A 16,445-nucleotide genomic window follows, 5' to 3' on the forward strand; every position below is an offset into this window, starting at 1 on the left:
TGTCTACAGAATAAACCATTGTTATACAATATCTTGCCTAACTACCCTAACCTGCCAAGTTAAACTAATTAACCTAGTTAAGCCTTTAAATGTCACTTTAAGCTGTACAGAAGTGTCTTGAAAAATACCTAGTAAAACATTATTTACAGTCATCATGTTAAAGATAAAATAAATCAGTTATTAGAAATGAGTTATTAAAACTATTATGTGTAGAAATGTATTAAACAAATCTCTCAGTTAAACAGAAATTGGAAGGGAAAATAACAGAGAGGCTAATAATTCAGGGGAGCTAATAATTCTGACTTCAACTGTATATTCTTTTTATTTGGAAATGCAAATTGTGGGAAATCAGGCTCCAATTTTATTTTCCAACACCAATAGATTGCTGTTCTGAACAAAGCACATATGCACTTGATTGTGGCAGCATAGTGTCTGTGTGCCATCTGTAGAATGTGCACTTTACTGAATCAACAGCTTTTCTTGTTTTGGAGCAGCTGTGGATATCACGCTCTACAAACACTCTGCAGCTGCAGTAATGATGTAGTTGCAGTATCTGTGATGCGTGCCAAAACCAGGGGAAAAAAATGTCCATCAAATTTTTAGACTGGAATTAAGACTAGATACTCTCTGGGTGGATTCATAGGTGATTTAAGAATAGGCCCTGTTCTTTGACCCAAAACACTGAAATAAAGATTTAAAATACAGATTATAGCTATAATCTCTGCATAAAATGTCACCATTGCTTTTAATAAAGTTTAAAAGTATAAGAAATATTATTAAATTTAAGATATCAAATGATAAAACAAATCACAGTAGAGAAATCTGAAATTATTCAGACTGGCATAATGTAAACAAAGGTTTTATTAAGAGAAATCTTCATTAGAAAGAGTTATTTAAAAGAGTTTTGGGGGAAAAAAATCATGTCCATTGATTTGTACATTCTTCAAAGTCATCGACTCGGACACAATTATATTGTGACAATTTTTCAAAGCACAGAAATGTATACAGATGGATTCAAATAAATAAATTAGGTTGACAAACGTTTGCCTGTAATTAACCTGCAAGTCTTACTTTCAGTCACAGATTGTAACAGATTTGTTAGTAAACAGACTGCAAACAGAAGCTCGATATCCTGTACAGTTTTCAAAAACCAAATCATGAAGTTTTGCTTAAATCCTCAAACTATGAAGAAAACACCGGCAGGGAGCAACTTCTCTTTTGCCAGCTACAAATAAGCATGTGCTGGCGTTACAAAGGGACGTGGCTGAAGAGATAGGACACAGACTCGCCGTTGTGGGTTCTGCGGATGGCCTCAGCAAGGATCATGGAAATGTCGATGACCTGTGTATTTCAGTAACATGTTAAAGAATGATACGAAAAAAATACATATACCCAAATACATAAGAAAAAGGTTTTACAGATCATTGTTTAACAGGATACAAAGGAGCTAAATGTGCATGTGATTTTAAAAGATCCATGTTTTAGGATCAAAAAGAAATTCAGCTGATGCTCGTCTCAACTGCCAATAGCAACACAAAGTCTGTGCTAATATTACCTAAAATTTTTAATGTGAATTTTTTTAAATAATAAAAATAGACTCAATAGCCATTAAGACAATATATATTGATAGATTTTGTTCAGTTTTGTTCAAGGAAGTTAAGTGAATAGTTAGTCAATAATTAACAAATACTTCAAATATTGTGCATTTAGATTTGTTGACATGACATTATTAAATTCATATAGTTTATATGTATTTTAGGGTAATTTTATCGAAATAAAATGTAATATATTAATAGGAAAGAATGACGATTATTTTTAAGCCATATTAAATTACACTGTAAAAAAATATCTGTTAATTAACAGTTTCCATATTTTGTGATTCACATTTGTTTCAGTTTATTCAAAGGTTGTGAATGGGCTCTATGTACAGCTAAAGTTTTAAAGCCAACGATAAACTTAATGCGACTATTTTCAATTTCACAAGGTTGTTTTTACAGCATCGATGTTGTAATGTAATTACAATACATTTAGTTAATGACTTAAGCATTCATTAAGTTGTTTAAGTGAAAAACGAGATGAAAGGCCGCTGACCATTAGCACCATCAGTAGAAACAGGCTAGCAAAGAAATTCCATTGAAAATACTGAGGTAAAATAAACTGTTATATTTTAAAGACATGGTGGTGGGAAATGGTATTTGATGCAGTGCTTCTTGTCTGATCTGAGACCCACTTCATATCGTGTATCTAACAGGTAGTGAAGATCAGTGATTTTTAAAGAAATCAGATCTTAAACGTGACAATTTTGTAGCCGAAAGAATTCACCGGAAGCCCTTGGGCTGCCTGGCTGAAAATTAAAAGTCTGTTTGCATATAGCCCATTGCATTACTGGACCTTGATCTCAGCTTATGTTGACTTTTAATGTTGAAAATTCAACTCTGCAGATTAACAAAGTGACTTTTTTAGATTTTTGTAGTTTAAAATAATATAATGTATAAGAAATAACAGAGAGAAATATATCTGTAAAATATCAGAAAATGCACTGGTAGTTTATTACTTTAATGTTTAAGGTTTTTGTACTTTAATATACAACACCAAGCCAGAAAATATATAATTTTAAACTGTTAAGGTTAATAAAAGTCACTTTTTTGAAGGTTAAAAGTTAGGGCTGGGCCAATAAACGATAGAATCACGATAAAGTTTATGTCAATAAGAATGGTAAGCTCTGGCCTTTTTTACTCGATCTAAGAGCCAATAAACAGCAGAAATGAGCAACAATGGGAATTTAAATGTGTGTTGATATTAGAGACTGAAAATTTAACGGCCGAAAATATGCCATTTTATGGACCCTCCATTTTTTGTGGCTTCAGTCATTATTTGGGCACTCTATTAAATCTGGAAGAACTTATATCGAAATGTATAACCTTATCATTCGATATGGAAAAGAATTATTGAGAATGCATTTTTGCCATATCGCACAGCCCTATTAAAAGTAGTTAGAAGAAAGATCAAGGTCCCATAATGCAAATTAAAAGCATGAATAAATGCTGAACAATAAAATCACAGATCACAAAATACAGAAAACCGCTAATTTACAGATATTTTTACAGTGTACAGTTAAAATGCTTAACCAATTCAAGATCACTGAAAAAAAATTATGCGTTATTTTGATCAGCTTGTGATTTCAAGAAATGCAACTTGTGCAGTATATCCAACCCAGATTTGGAAATTGGAGATTTAGGAAGGCATCTCAGTTTAAAAAAAAAAAATTCTGTCATAGTTATGTTATTCAAAGTAATCTTGGTAGTGGTCGAGGACATTTAATTGGATATTTAATTGGATAAGGATTTAATTAATGTTCCACTGTCATTTTTGTATCACAAACCTATATCATTTCAGTGTTGGTTTTTAAGTACAATGCATTAATGTTTTAAATAGAATTGCATGCAGAAATCAATTAACTTTTGACTTTTTTTATGATGCTACATTGTGCCAAATTCCAAAATGTATGTTCAAAATGACATCCTGGATGAAGCTGTGGATAAAGCACACAACTTATTCTTAAGCAAAATGACCACTAAGATGTCAACCATTCAGACGATGATCTTCATTAAGTAACTATTAGGTTCTTGGTTTGGCAATGACATTTGGCTTGACATACACTTAATGCATTGGTCATCAAACTTGTTTCTAAAGGGCCTGTTACCTGGAGAGGACACAGACTCTTGAGTTTAGCTCCAAAACAAATCAAACAGACATGAACAAGCTAATCAAGGTCTTACTAGGTATACTTGAAACTGCCAGGTAAATGTGTTGAGGAGAGTTGGAGCTAAACTCTGCAGGGACACTGACCCTTCTAGAACCAAGATTGGTCCTTTTTCTTAACTGATCATTTCCAATCAACTAATTTTACAAGTTGCATTCTATCAAGATGCATCTCAAGGATGATCAGTGGAAACAGGATGCACTTGAGCTTAAATTTGAGTGTAAAGTCTGGGATACTTTTGTACATGTAATTTTTTTAATAAACTTGCAAAGGTTTCACAAAAACTTTGTTCACACTGTCTTTATCATTATTGTTTGTAGAACTTTGAGGAAAACAACGAATTTAATACATTTTGGAATAAGGCTCTAGCCAAAAATATGAAAAGTGAAAAGCTCTTAATACTTTCCAGATGCTCTGGAAAATTCTGACTATAGAATAGAATGGTAAATAAATAGAAAACGGTACATTTAAATGAGAAAATGAAACTGTCAAAACATGCTGGCAAATTGTGAATTCTAATCACTAGCAGCATTTACATGGACCCAAGTACAGTGCTCAAAATCAGACTAAACCCAATCTGAAGAATCAAAAAGTCACATGTAACCCGTAACCCAACACAATCTCACGGAAATTCGTAACTTTTTGATTTAGTGACTAATTCGTATGAATTCGTACAATCTAATTCGGACAATTTAATGCGATTTGCTCAACACCCAATGACGGTTGGGGTTAAGGGTGGGGTTGGGTGCCACACCTCATTTTTAAAATCGTACATTTTCGTACTACTGAACTCGAACGAATAAATACGAATTAGCCACTAAACTGACAAAACATAAAATACTTACGTTTCCTCGTGAGATCAGGCTAACCATGTTAATCAGAATAAACTCATCTAATCTATGGACAGTTACCATCCAGTTCACATTAAATTAAGTTTGCCAGTCAGTCAGTTACATAGACTGAAACATACTGTAATTGTAGGACTATACAAAAGTTTGATAAACTGAAAAACACATTAAAGTCAGAATTAGGTAAAGTGTAAAGAATTTTTGAATCCAGCAACAGGTAAAAATATAAAAAATAAAAACATGTATTACCTGTTCTACTCGTAATGTGGTTAAAATGTCTGTGCTAAAAGATATACATAGGGAAGTCATTACGTCAGCTGAAGTTGCAAATTAGTGAACATAAATCAAGTATACGACGACAAGATATAACTTCAGCAGTAGCAAGACAACTTATAGATTTAGGACATGATGTTAAACAACTGTGTGTAATCGAAGAAGTGTTTCAGTCAAATAGAGAAGGTAATCTAAATAAAAGATTATAACAAAGAGAAGTGTTCTGGATTCATCAATTAAAATCACTCACACCAAGAGGAATGAATGAGGAATTGGACCTTTCAGTGTTCTTTTAAACAGTTTGTTGTTTAGCTTTAACATTGTGGATCATGGATTGTGACGATGTAATGATACAAATAATGAGATGAAAATGTATTTTTAATATTTTGGACTGTCGGAATTTCATTGTATTGATGTAGACATGAATAAGTGAATGATGATAATTGATATGCTACTTTCCTGTGAAAGAAGGTTTTTGAAGGTGAAGGTAAATATTTGTGCGGTTAGTTATGGTATATTGAGATAAAAAAATGAGTTTTTAATTATCAACTGGTCGTCTAACTAATGACGCAATGTGATTCACTGTAGGACAAAAGGGTGGAAAGAGAGGATTGTGTCACACACTGAGGAAGGCATTGTGGAAGGCAATGGCTGCGTCCGAAACCGCATACTTCCATACTATATAGTACGCAAAAACAGTATGCGAGCCGAGTAGTATGTCCGAATTCATAGATTCCGAAAACCAGTATGCGAGAAGTACCCGGATGACTTACAACTTTCGGCAAGATTCTGGAGTGCGCATCACATGCACGCTGCGCTATCCCATAATGCCTCACGAGAGAATTCATGAATGGAAGTGAAGCGACGCAACTGACGCAGCAGGGTTTTTTTAAACCACGAGCACGCAGGGCAAACTTCCTTACTTAATTAGAATAAACTGACCTGATCAGAATAATAAGATGGAAAGGAATGGCTTAAATTTTTTTTATCAGATTAAGGGGACATGTAGAAACTGCTTTAGACTTAAGACTGAAACTTTAAACATAAACATATAATGACATATGATGCACTGGAAAAACTGCTGCTTATCTTAGTAGTGTAAGAAACATCTAAAAAGGTGTAATATCCTTTAAATACGGTGTCATGAGCTTTGTTTCGTTTGTTTAAGTAAAGCGCATAATCGAGCTCACTGTAAAATCACAGTGGAGAAAATACCATAACACACTCAGGGCTCTATCATACACTCGGCACAATAAAGCACAAGACATGTATGGGGTGATATGCTGCTATTTTCAGATCAGCGCAATCCTAATTTTCCTGTTTAGTAGGGGTGGGGTGGGGTTGGTTAGGTGGTGTTTGACAGGGTGCGCACGACGTGTCTGTAGATCAGGAGGGATGCGGTAGGAAGAAGTGAGAAGGGTGCGTGACGTATTTGAGAACCGGGAGGGAGACGTGTGATTTCTGGGAGATTATCACTTGTTTGGGGCATTCACTAGTCTCTGTGCATTTTTGTGAGACTCCCAGAACATCCGGGAGACTTGGGATGTCTGGAATGACCTCCTGCCCTACTCATAATTCTCTCTTCATATAGCCGTATGCCAATTACATATCTATAAAACTGTGATATAGCCGGGCTCGGATCGTATCGTTTTCTCTCTACAATTGATCCGCTCAAGAGTTTGTTTCAATCGAGCCAAGACCACCTCATTCAGCCGATCTTTGACCTATTCCAAACTGCGCTAACTGGGCAAACAAGACAAAAGTCAAGGTGTGAAAGCACCTTAAAAGCTGGTCTAAAGTTCAACACAGACTGCTGCGTTAGATATGCATCACCATATGGGGCTAAGAATAGGACGTGTCTTTGCATATAACTCAGTTTTTGACCACAATTCATTATTATTGTTTATTAAATTCAATCCTTTGCTGGAAATTAGAACTGAATGTAGAAATAGTTTTGAAACAAATCTTTGTGCTTAACAAATAAAATTAAATCTAAAAACTGACGGATGTCTTCAGTGGGTTGCATAAAACAGTTTCCTTATGCATGAAATTTAAGAGTAAAAGTAAAGCAAAAGAGGCTGAATGGAGGAGGCTCGTTCTCTATCCTCATGCTGATTGTTTGTTTAACTGTTTTCTTGCTAGTAAAGCATTCAGTTTTTCTATTTACAAAGTCCACCATGTAAATAGTAAATGCACCATGGTGTGATGCAACTGGCTCTTAAAGGAAATGCTACTCTGATTGGTTTAATGCACTTTATGCGTAAATCACACCCACAACTCATTAAGAGAATAAGCACAATCCTGTTAGATCATCCAACAGGGCGCAGACCATATTTTTCTGTTCTTAAAATAGCAAAAGTCAATTCTGACACACGCTTAATGATTTTGCGGCATGAGCTTTAGACTTTGCACCTAGATCGTTAAAATAGAGCCTGCTGAAATAAGGTCCAATAAAGGTACATAGTCTGTTACTTTGATGATGCCTTTTCAAAAGGTACACTTTTGTACCATACATGTGGAAATGAGTACCTTTAAGTACACCTTTGTACATTTAAGGTTCCTTTTTCTAGCTTTAAGTTACTATGAGGTACACATTTTATGTATTAATATGCACCTTTAAAAACCAGTTTGAACAAAAATGTACCATTCGAAAAGGTACCACCACCATTGCCAGATTTTGTACCTTTTTTTCTGAGACTGTACAGACTGTACTACATCATGGTGTAGTACAAACGAAGAATAAAGGATGATTTTATATTACTATATATTGTACCAACATATTTACTGTAACAGAAGACAAAAAATATAAGTACTGCAGATATTCTGTCTCAACCAAAGCATCTCATTGTGACATGGTGCATCAGGACCACTCATTTACACTAGCTGCGTCCCAAATCGCATACTTATGCACTATTTTACGCCATTTTGTAGTATAAATAGTGCAAGTAGTGTGTTCACATTATAAACTTTAAAAATAATAAGTGCACTTTAATTACCCAGATGATGCACTCATTCACCCACTAAAATGAAGAGTACACCAAGTGTAATGATGGACAATTCACACACTCAACGACTGCAGTTTTGCTCAAGTAGCAGAAGGGGTGGAGCTATCGGGCGCACATGTTGGATTACTTTATTTATTTTGGATTGTGAAAGCAAAATCCTCCGATGGTGAATGCTAATATACTCATGGCAGGCATTTTTTGGTAGTTTGGTCAATTATTTCACTGATTTGGCAACCGTCAAACGTCATCAGGAAAACGGTTTGAACTTCCGCTAAGTACGAAAACCTTAGTGGTTCATTTGGGACGACACTACATTCATATACTGTGCTGTTGAGTGTGTAAGCGCATAAGTACATAGTGCATGAGTGCATAGTGTGCCATTTGAGACGCAGCTACTCAGATGTGCACTTTCAGAAATGCATTGATCTTTTCAGCTGCCTTATAATGTTCCTTTCACTGTCAGAAAAATGCTGCATGACAGGTTGCTTCAGACATTTGTTTACAGATGCCTTGTTTACTGGGGAAACAGGGTATTTTTTAACGCTTTACAAATACAGGCAGCAGCAAAAGCACTGTTGTCTGCCGAAACATAAACATTGATTGGTTTTCAAAACAAAGCTGCATGACGATTTGCCAGCCTTTTCACTGTTTTGCATAGCGTGCACATATGAGAAAATTCAATCTTATTTAAAGCATGTGACACAAACACAGACATCAATCCAATCACTTTGTTATCATGCATGCAAACCGGATGGTCAAGGATCTAATCTAATAAATTTTATTCCAACTGAAACTTAAAAGGTGTCCATGTAAATGATGCTATTTATTTAGGATTGATTCATCCAAAAGAGCTGATTAATCATCATAACCTAAGGGATTAGTGAAGAGCACACATGACTGTAATGCCGTAACACCCTAGCTTCAATTCACCTGTACAATTGTTTAAGTTAAAGTAAGCTGGGTTTTCTGTAAGACTTCTAATTCTTTAGCCACTGTAGAGAAAGTGTTGTACATTGTAAAATTATTTGAGCTAAACTACTGTTTATAAATAAGGTTATACAATAAAATAATACCAGTAAAAATGCCAGTTTGCAGTCTCAACCCTTTAAAGCACACTGCAAATTCATGTATGTTGTACAAATGCGTATATTTATCTCAATTGAACATACTGAATACAGTATATTATATGGAACTTGCACGGAATGGAACTTTTTTTTAAATAATAAAGCTTGCTAATTCAATTAAGGAGAAATTAAACAAATTAGAAGACAAACCTGGATTTTGGGACAATGTTTCATTTTCTCCTCTTGAGGAATTGTATTGGTCACAACTACAGCTTCAAAGCAAGCGTTGTTTATGCGTGAAATGGCTGGTCCAGAGAAGATGCCATGAGTAAGAATGGCATACACTTTGGTTGCACCAGCTGATATTAACCTAAAACAAACACACAAAACATTGTAAGAAAAACCCAGTAAGCACTTAAATCACACACAAAAAAAAACTTGAATGTTGCAGTGACTAGATTTGTCATTATATCAGTGTTTCCCAACTGGTGGGTCGCGACCCGGGAACATTTTCAGTGGGTTGCAGAGTGTGTGGTCAAAAAAATCAACACAAGTTTAATTTTTAACTCAATTTGACTTTTATTTTGAAATGCGTGCACGACCACCCTACCGTTTGACATGTGAAATTTGTCATATATGTATTTTTAATATGTCCAAGCGCAAGTACGACCCGGAATATGTAAAGTGTGGATTTACATATGTTGACGACAAAAAAGACTTAAAGCCTAGGGGCCCTATCATACACCCGGCGCAATGTGGCGCGAGGCGCAGCGCAATACTTGTTTGCTAGTTTCAGCTTGGCGCAAGAGTCGTTTTGAGGCGTTGCAAAAAATGGAATATCACAAAATTTGTGTAAAATAAATGTATTTAAATTGAACAGTACTGAAGACAGGTTAGATGCACCATTGAATTATAGAAAAAAACACACATCTTATTGCTGATTTATACTTTCGTCTGGCGCCGCATCGCACCCCTTTAAAAAACGGACGAGGCTTTTACACTTGACGCATTCGCCATTGAGATATTCTTTTAAATGACAGAAGCCGGTCATAAGAAACAGACAGTACAATCAGACAAATAAAAAGATTATCATTAATATCATTGAAGATGTTTTTTGGGGCCTCTTTTTTTGTTTCAACAAACTTATCCCTCAGGTTTTTCCAAACTTTTACAAAAACTTTTCTCCTTTCCCACTGCTGTTGCAATTTCTTGCCAAGAATTATTAGTCATCTGGTTCTCCTAATGATCACTCATGGACGGATCTTAAAGATGCCGGTGCAGACGTACCCGTTTCAGAATAAATCTCTTCAAAATGTTTCATATTCAACTCAAATCGAATGTGGCGCTGTGCGAACTGTTCACCTGAGTTTCAAAAAATTCCATTAGGTCCGCTATGGCATTATTTCACTGACAAATGTCATGAGCGCAGTATTACAAGTCTCAAATATGCACTGCTCATGCACAAATTTTCTTGTGTGTTCTCAGTACACTGTTCCCACTTCCTTTCGTGCTTTTTGATATGATTTATATTAGTACTCCATTTATTACAATAACCAAAATACTAAAATAAAATTACATATTACATTTTTTATATAATAAACCATAACCTTTTGGCTGTATGTTATATGATGAGATAATTTCCAGTTTTAAACACTTAAAGACACAGAGAATAGTTTTATTTTAAAAACATTTATTAAACATCCAAAAGGTGCACCATACTAATTAAAAAAAAAATTAAATATAACTAATGCAAGCAGAAATGTAACTGTGATAGAAAATAGGGAAAAACTTGATAAGGTATTACAGCCTACTGTACTATTCGTTCTTTAAATAAATCTCACTATCAATCCTATTTTATCATGGCAACTAAAATAAAGTGAACTAGTCTCTGCTGTACAGTGTTTTGTAAAGTACAGTACTTAAATTAATCTGTTGTGGGTAATACTAAAGTTGCTATGGTAACACAACAAGTGTAATATAAACAAATTACCTAGTGCTGTGCTTTTTTTTATACAATATTGGGTATATTATTCTACAATTCACCACACTTTACTGAATTAAAACTACACTGTATTTTATTTTATTTTATTTTATCAGTTCACTATTCTTAATACTACACTATGCTGAAGCATCTCTGGAGAGCAAAAGCACGAAAGGAGGAGGAACACAAGACACAAAAATTGTGAGTCCGCATCATCCGAAGGAGCGAGATCAGATCATTCGCACGTGAGCAGCCAGTGTTTTGAGAGCTCGGGAGCAGTTATGTCCACGAACAGCAGAAAACCGGCACGTGAAAGCTGATTGGCTATTGCAAGTTGACCATTTTGTAGTTGTAATACAGCAAATTACAATTGGACTAGTGAAATAAAGTACTACAACACCACGAAAACCTAGCAACAACAACAAAAAATTATTTAAATGAGCATTAGATGTAGCGGTACATGGACATCGCAAAAATAAGACCAGTGGAAAAATATTTAAGAGCTAGAACAGAGAATTTAAGACTTTTTAAGGCCTTAAATTTAGATTTTTAAACTGTAGACTTGAGACCTCGCGGAAACCCTGTAAGAAACAACTTCTTCAACATTTAAGGGGGAAAAAAAATTACTTTGACATATTTAACCAATACATTTAAGCTCTTATGTGCAGAATTGAATGGATACATCTTTATAAAAAAGTTATTAACTGATTCTTTGTTTTGAAAAAATAGAGATCTAAAAAAAAACCAATGATCTGTCAAACATGTTATCACTTTAAGAAATGTCTGCTTTCACTATAGACTGTATTTAAAAAATGGATAGGTTTTAAAAGAAATCCTCATTCATGAAAACACCCAAGAATTGGTAACACTTTACAATAAGATTCATTAGTTAATGCATTCACTAACATGAACTAATCATGAACAACACATGTACAGCATTTATTAATCATAATTGAACATTTACTAATGCATTTTTAACATTGAAGTATATGCTTGTTAACATTAGTTAATGCACTGAGTTAACGAACTAACAATGAACTACTGTATTTTCATTAACTAGCGTTACCTAACATGAACAAATACAGTAGTAAATGTATTGTTTATTGCTTGTTCATCTTAGTAAATGCATTAATTTACATTAACTAATGAACTATTGTAAAGTGTGACCCAAGAATTGAGTTCTCTACAGAGTTTTGCGCTTGCTTATTTAACTAAAACTAGCACGAGGAATTCACTATATTGACTTTGAATTGAGACAATGAAAACTAGATAAATTTACACTGTGAAACTATAGGAGGACAAAGGTTAGGGGAGGAAATAATTTATCAAATGACTTCAACCAGCCTGAGTTAGTGAAAGGTGTGGTAACATGGGTTTGAGGTGAAAGTGAACTCACTTTCAGTGAAAGGGCAGCAGGTACAGATATTGTGTAAAAGTGATATTGCTTAGCTTCAAATATTTCAGTATCAATGCATATTAAAATATGATTGATCCTTTAGACAACTAGCCAATAAAAAACAATACAAACATTTAAAATGTGATATTTTTTACCCACATTACTTTGCCAATAAACAGAGGTGGGTAGTAACGAATTACATTTACTTAGCTAAATTTACTTGAGTAAAGTTGTTGCGTAACTTGTATATTTTGAGCACATTTAAAGATGTGTAACTTTACTTGAGTAAAAAAAAAAATGCACTCTTACTTTACTACATTTGGCAGCATTCCTCAGTTACTGCCAAATAGTAATAAATATGATTTATACGACTTCTCCTCAAATATTACAAGGGGCTGCACTGGAGACGTTGTGTTGCAAGATGTTGCTACAGAGATACGTCTCAGGCTTTTGGTTAGAGCACGCGCGTGTCCCCATATAGGAATGAATGTTGGCTGACTAGACGAGTTTATAGGATCAGATCACCCACAGCCGCGAGCTCAGTCACTATGTTCACTACAAGATTGAACGGACATTGCAACATGTACAAGAATTTCAGCTCCAACCTGAAAACACGTATCGGTAAGGGTCAAAGTTATGCCTGTTTGAACACTGTTAATGGTAGTTTAATAACTATGGGCACTTTTTCCACTTATTGTATCATCGTTATGAGTTATTCTGTTAGATTAACTACAGTTTGACTCATCTAATGTGCAAGCACAAATATAATATTTTGTACAGCATCCTATAAAAAATATTATATTAAAAGATAGATTTGTGAGGGGTGTATTCATTTATTCATAAAAACATTATTGATTTTTTTTATTCCTAAGATTGCATGTACTCTAAATATGTAAGAATAAAGAGAGTAGTAACTAGTTACTTCAGTATTTTAACTCTTACTCGCGTAACTTTTATAAGTGTACTTTATCTTAAGTAAAGATCTTGGATACTCTACCCACATTTGCCAATTAATTACTGTGCTATTTGATTTAACTGGATTTTGTTTTTATTCATGTTTTTAAATTGATAAACTGTGGTGCAGTTTAAATAAATTACCCTATTTATACAAATAATTTTGTATTTGTATTAGTTTCTTACTTATCTGCTGCATGGCAAACTGTTCCGCACGTGTCTGCCATATCATCCACCAATATGGCCACTCGGTCTTTCACATCTCCAACCAGAACCATGCGGTCCACCTCATTTGCCTTTTTCCTTTCTTTGTGGATAAGGGCAAAGTCAACATTCAGCCTGTCTGCAATGGAGGTAACCCTGTCAATGGGAAAATAAAAAACAAAGAGGTCAGCATAGCCTAGAGCTTAGCCAAGCAGGCAGATGAGATGATCAGAAGGTGTCCCTGACCTCTTGGCTCCTCCAGCATCGGGAGACACAATTGTGCAGTTCTTCCATTCAGGTATATTTTCCTTAATCCATTTCAAAACAGCAGGCTCTGCATATAAATTGTCCACTGGAATGTCAAAAAAACCCTAAAAAGGAGGAGAGATGTATATTTTTAATCTTTGTGCATGATACCAACACCTTTTGTGCATGTTTAAGAATTTTAGTCATGTGTGATTACTGAATACAGACATGATGGAAGAATTTTTACAAAGATAGTTTTCTTCGATATTCTAAGTTTGATACTGGAATACTGAGGGGAAACTATTAAAACTTTCAGTTAATTGAAATAAATGGAGGTAAAAAGTGGAGACCTAGTAGTGGCAAAAATGATGAAAAAAAACAGTCTGTCACTTAGGGCTGGGTGATAAAAACGGTATCGTATTTATTGAATTAACACTATTGTCAATAACGATAAAAAAAAGTTCAGTAATAAATTTCAATGCGCTATAGCTTTATTAAAATGTGGCTGCTAAGTGCACTTTGGTAGGAATGCAAATTAGGCCGTACTCGCACTACACTGTTAAAAATTGTCCCATTAAAAAACAGTAAAATACTGGCAGCTGCAGTTGCCAGCAATGTACTGTTATTTTACAGTATGTTGCTGTAAAAATACATGGACTACATTGATTTACACAATACTCAAGTGAACTCATTTTGCTTACTGAAAGCAACTGCCTCAACTTGGTCAACTGCTGAATGAGTTTATGAAGTAATGTGCTATACATGCTTAGAAGCATACTTATAATGATAACTTATTTTAGTTAATTAGAAAAGTTCGGTTTAACTCTAATGTCTTATTTTTCACAACAGCACACATACATGTAAATCTGGAATCACCAGAGAGATTCTGACTGCATCAGCAACTAAACAGCCGCTATCTTTAAATAGAGAAACATGCAGAATAACATCAGCAGTTCATTGTTCATCTTTAACTCATACACTGGCTCTACTCTCCTCCACAACGGTGACAGACAGAAGAAATTAGCTTCAGGTTTTACAGTAAAATACTGTTTTTTCCTTGATTTAACAGTAATCTACTGGAAGCTGTGGTTGCCAGCAATCTACTGTTTTTTTACAGTCTATTTCCGTAGTGTAAATTAACAGTATATTACTGTTAAAATACATTTTTACACTGTGTTTTTACCTCTCACACCTTTAACCCTTTAAACCCAAGAGCATATACTTCAGTTTTAATTGAAGTGTCCACACTACTGAGTGTTCAAGAAACATGTAGCAAAGCTGAAGTAAATTCATTAATTAACTGACTAATTAAATGATAATTGAGGATTAACAATGAACAAATGAAGAAATACTGAAGGGAAAAAACAAGAACAGAACATACAAAACTTTAGTCACAGCTTTATAATGAAATAACCTGAAGAACAACAAATGATTAAATAATTTAAATGATCAGCAGATGATTAAACAACTCTACAAACATCATCACCAGCTACACTTTTTACTTAATACATGTATTTTTGTATAACATCTATTAAAGTTCTTCTTGAGAAAAAGTTAAAGTTTTACGTCACCATCATGGAGAACAGAGTTTGCTTTAGTTGGGCTCTTAGCCCTGTCATTTTTAACATTTATTTATCTTGGCTGCTGCAATTGTTAAGAACTTTGTTTAAAAAGCTCCTTTGTTGAGGCAAGCCAGCCTAAAACCTAAATAAGATCTGGTGATGTTCATGTTGCTATTAAATGGTAGAGTCTGTTCTCATTTAGTATAATAAAATTTATTGCTCCTGTTCAATGTTAAATCTATTGTTTTACATTATATGTCTATATATGGCAATGATTTCTGGAAGTTTTTAAGAATATCTTGGACAATAACACTGCTCTATGGTGTAAATCGCACTCAAAGAGACATCAATAATGGTGACAACTAACAAAATTAACAGTTTAACTCACAAACAGGCAACTGAAAGTCTAAACATAAACAACAGCAGAATCAAACACAAATAAAGAAAACTGTTAGACCATTATACAACATTTATTTATACCGCAGTGCATGCTGGGATATTTGTACCGTGCCACTCCCAGCATGCATTGCAGCATGAAACATTTGAGATGTTACCATTGTTGAGATACAAGGTCAGATTCAGGAGGTGTGAGTGTGTATATGTCATAACTGAACTGTTTTTGTATGTTATTTCTTAACTGTTAAGCAATTACGGAAGTATCTTTTCTGTTTCCACTTCTCATTAATTAAATTAATACCTGCAACTAAGCATAAAATCTATTGCATGAGGCCCTTCTTCCAGATTTATAACAAAACATTTATCAGAACTTATTTCAGACAAATAGATTTCTCTATTTATTGACTTTGCAACTTGATTGCTATAATACAAGCATTTTGTTAACTCTTTATTATAGTAATTGGAGAGTCTGAATTAATAAGTTCAAGGGTGAAGAGCCCAACTAAACCAGCCCCTCACTCCATTACGGTGACACAAAAAACACCTTAATTTCTGTTGGATCTCAATGAGAATAGTATGGAAGTCAAATCAGTCAGTAATAAGTGTGTGTTTGCTGTTGTTTGTGGAGTTGTTTAATGATGAGACTGAAGCTGTTTTATTTTATTTGATTTTATTTAATGTTGTAACTCAAGTCACTGTTTGTGTTTCTTGTTTATTTTCTTCAGCAATTGTAATTATTAACAGCAGGTGTTC

At 34.3% G+C, this 16,445-nt stretch overlaps 1 protein-coding gene across 1 annotated transcript in view; it reads right to left on the bottom strand.

Moving 5' to 3' along the window:
- Positions 1–824: 824 nt before the first annotated feature.
- prps1b (phosphoribosyl pyrophosphate synthetase 1B) overlaps positions 825–16,445 on the bottom strand; it is a 29,829-nt gene continuing 14,208 nt past the window's right edge. The window contains exons 4-7 of the mRNA NM_001076568.2: positions 13,735–13,859; positions 13,471–13,644; positions 9,164–9,323; positions 825–1,341 (exon numbers count right to left, since the gene is read on the bottom strand). Coding sequence (NP_001070036.1) covers positions 1,249–1,341; positions 9,164–9,323; positions 13,471–13,644; positions 13,735–13,859 — 552 coding nt within the window. The 3' untranslated portion in view covers positions 825–1,248. The remainder of the gene's footprint in view (positions 1,342–9,163; positions 9,324–13,470; positions 13,645–13,734; positions 13,860–16,445) is intronic.

This window comes from Danio rerio, chromosome 14 (assembly GCF_049306965.1).
Source record: "Danio rerio strain Tuebingen ecotype United States chromosome 14, GRCz12tu, whole genome shotgun sequence".
In the NCBI taxonomy this organism is placed as follows: domain Eukaryota; kingdom Metazoa; phylum Chordata; class Actinopteri; order Cypriniformes; family Danionidae; genus Danio; species Danio rerio.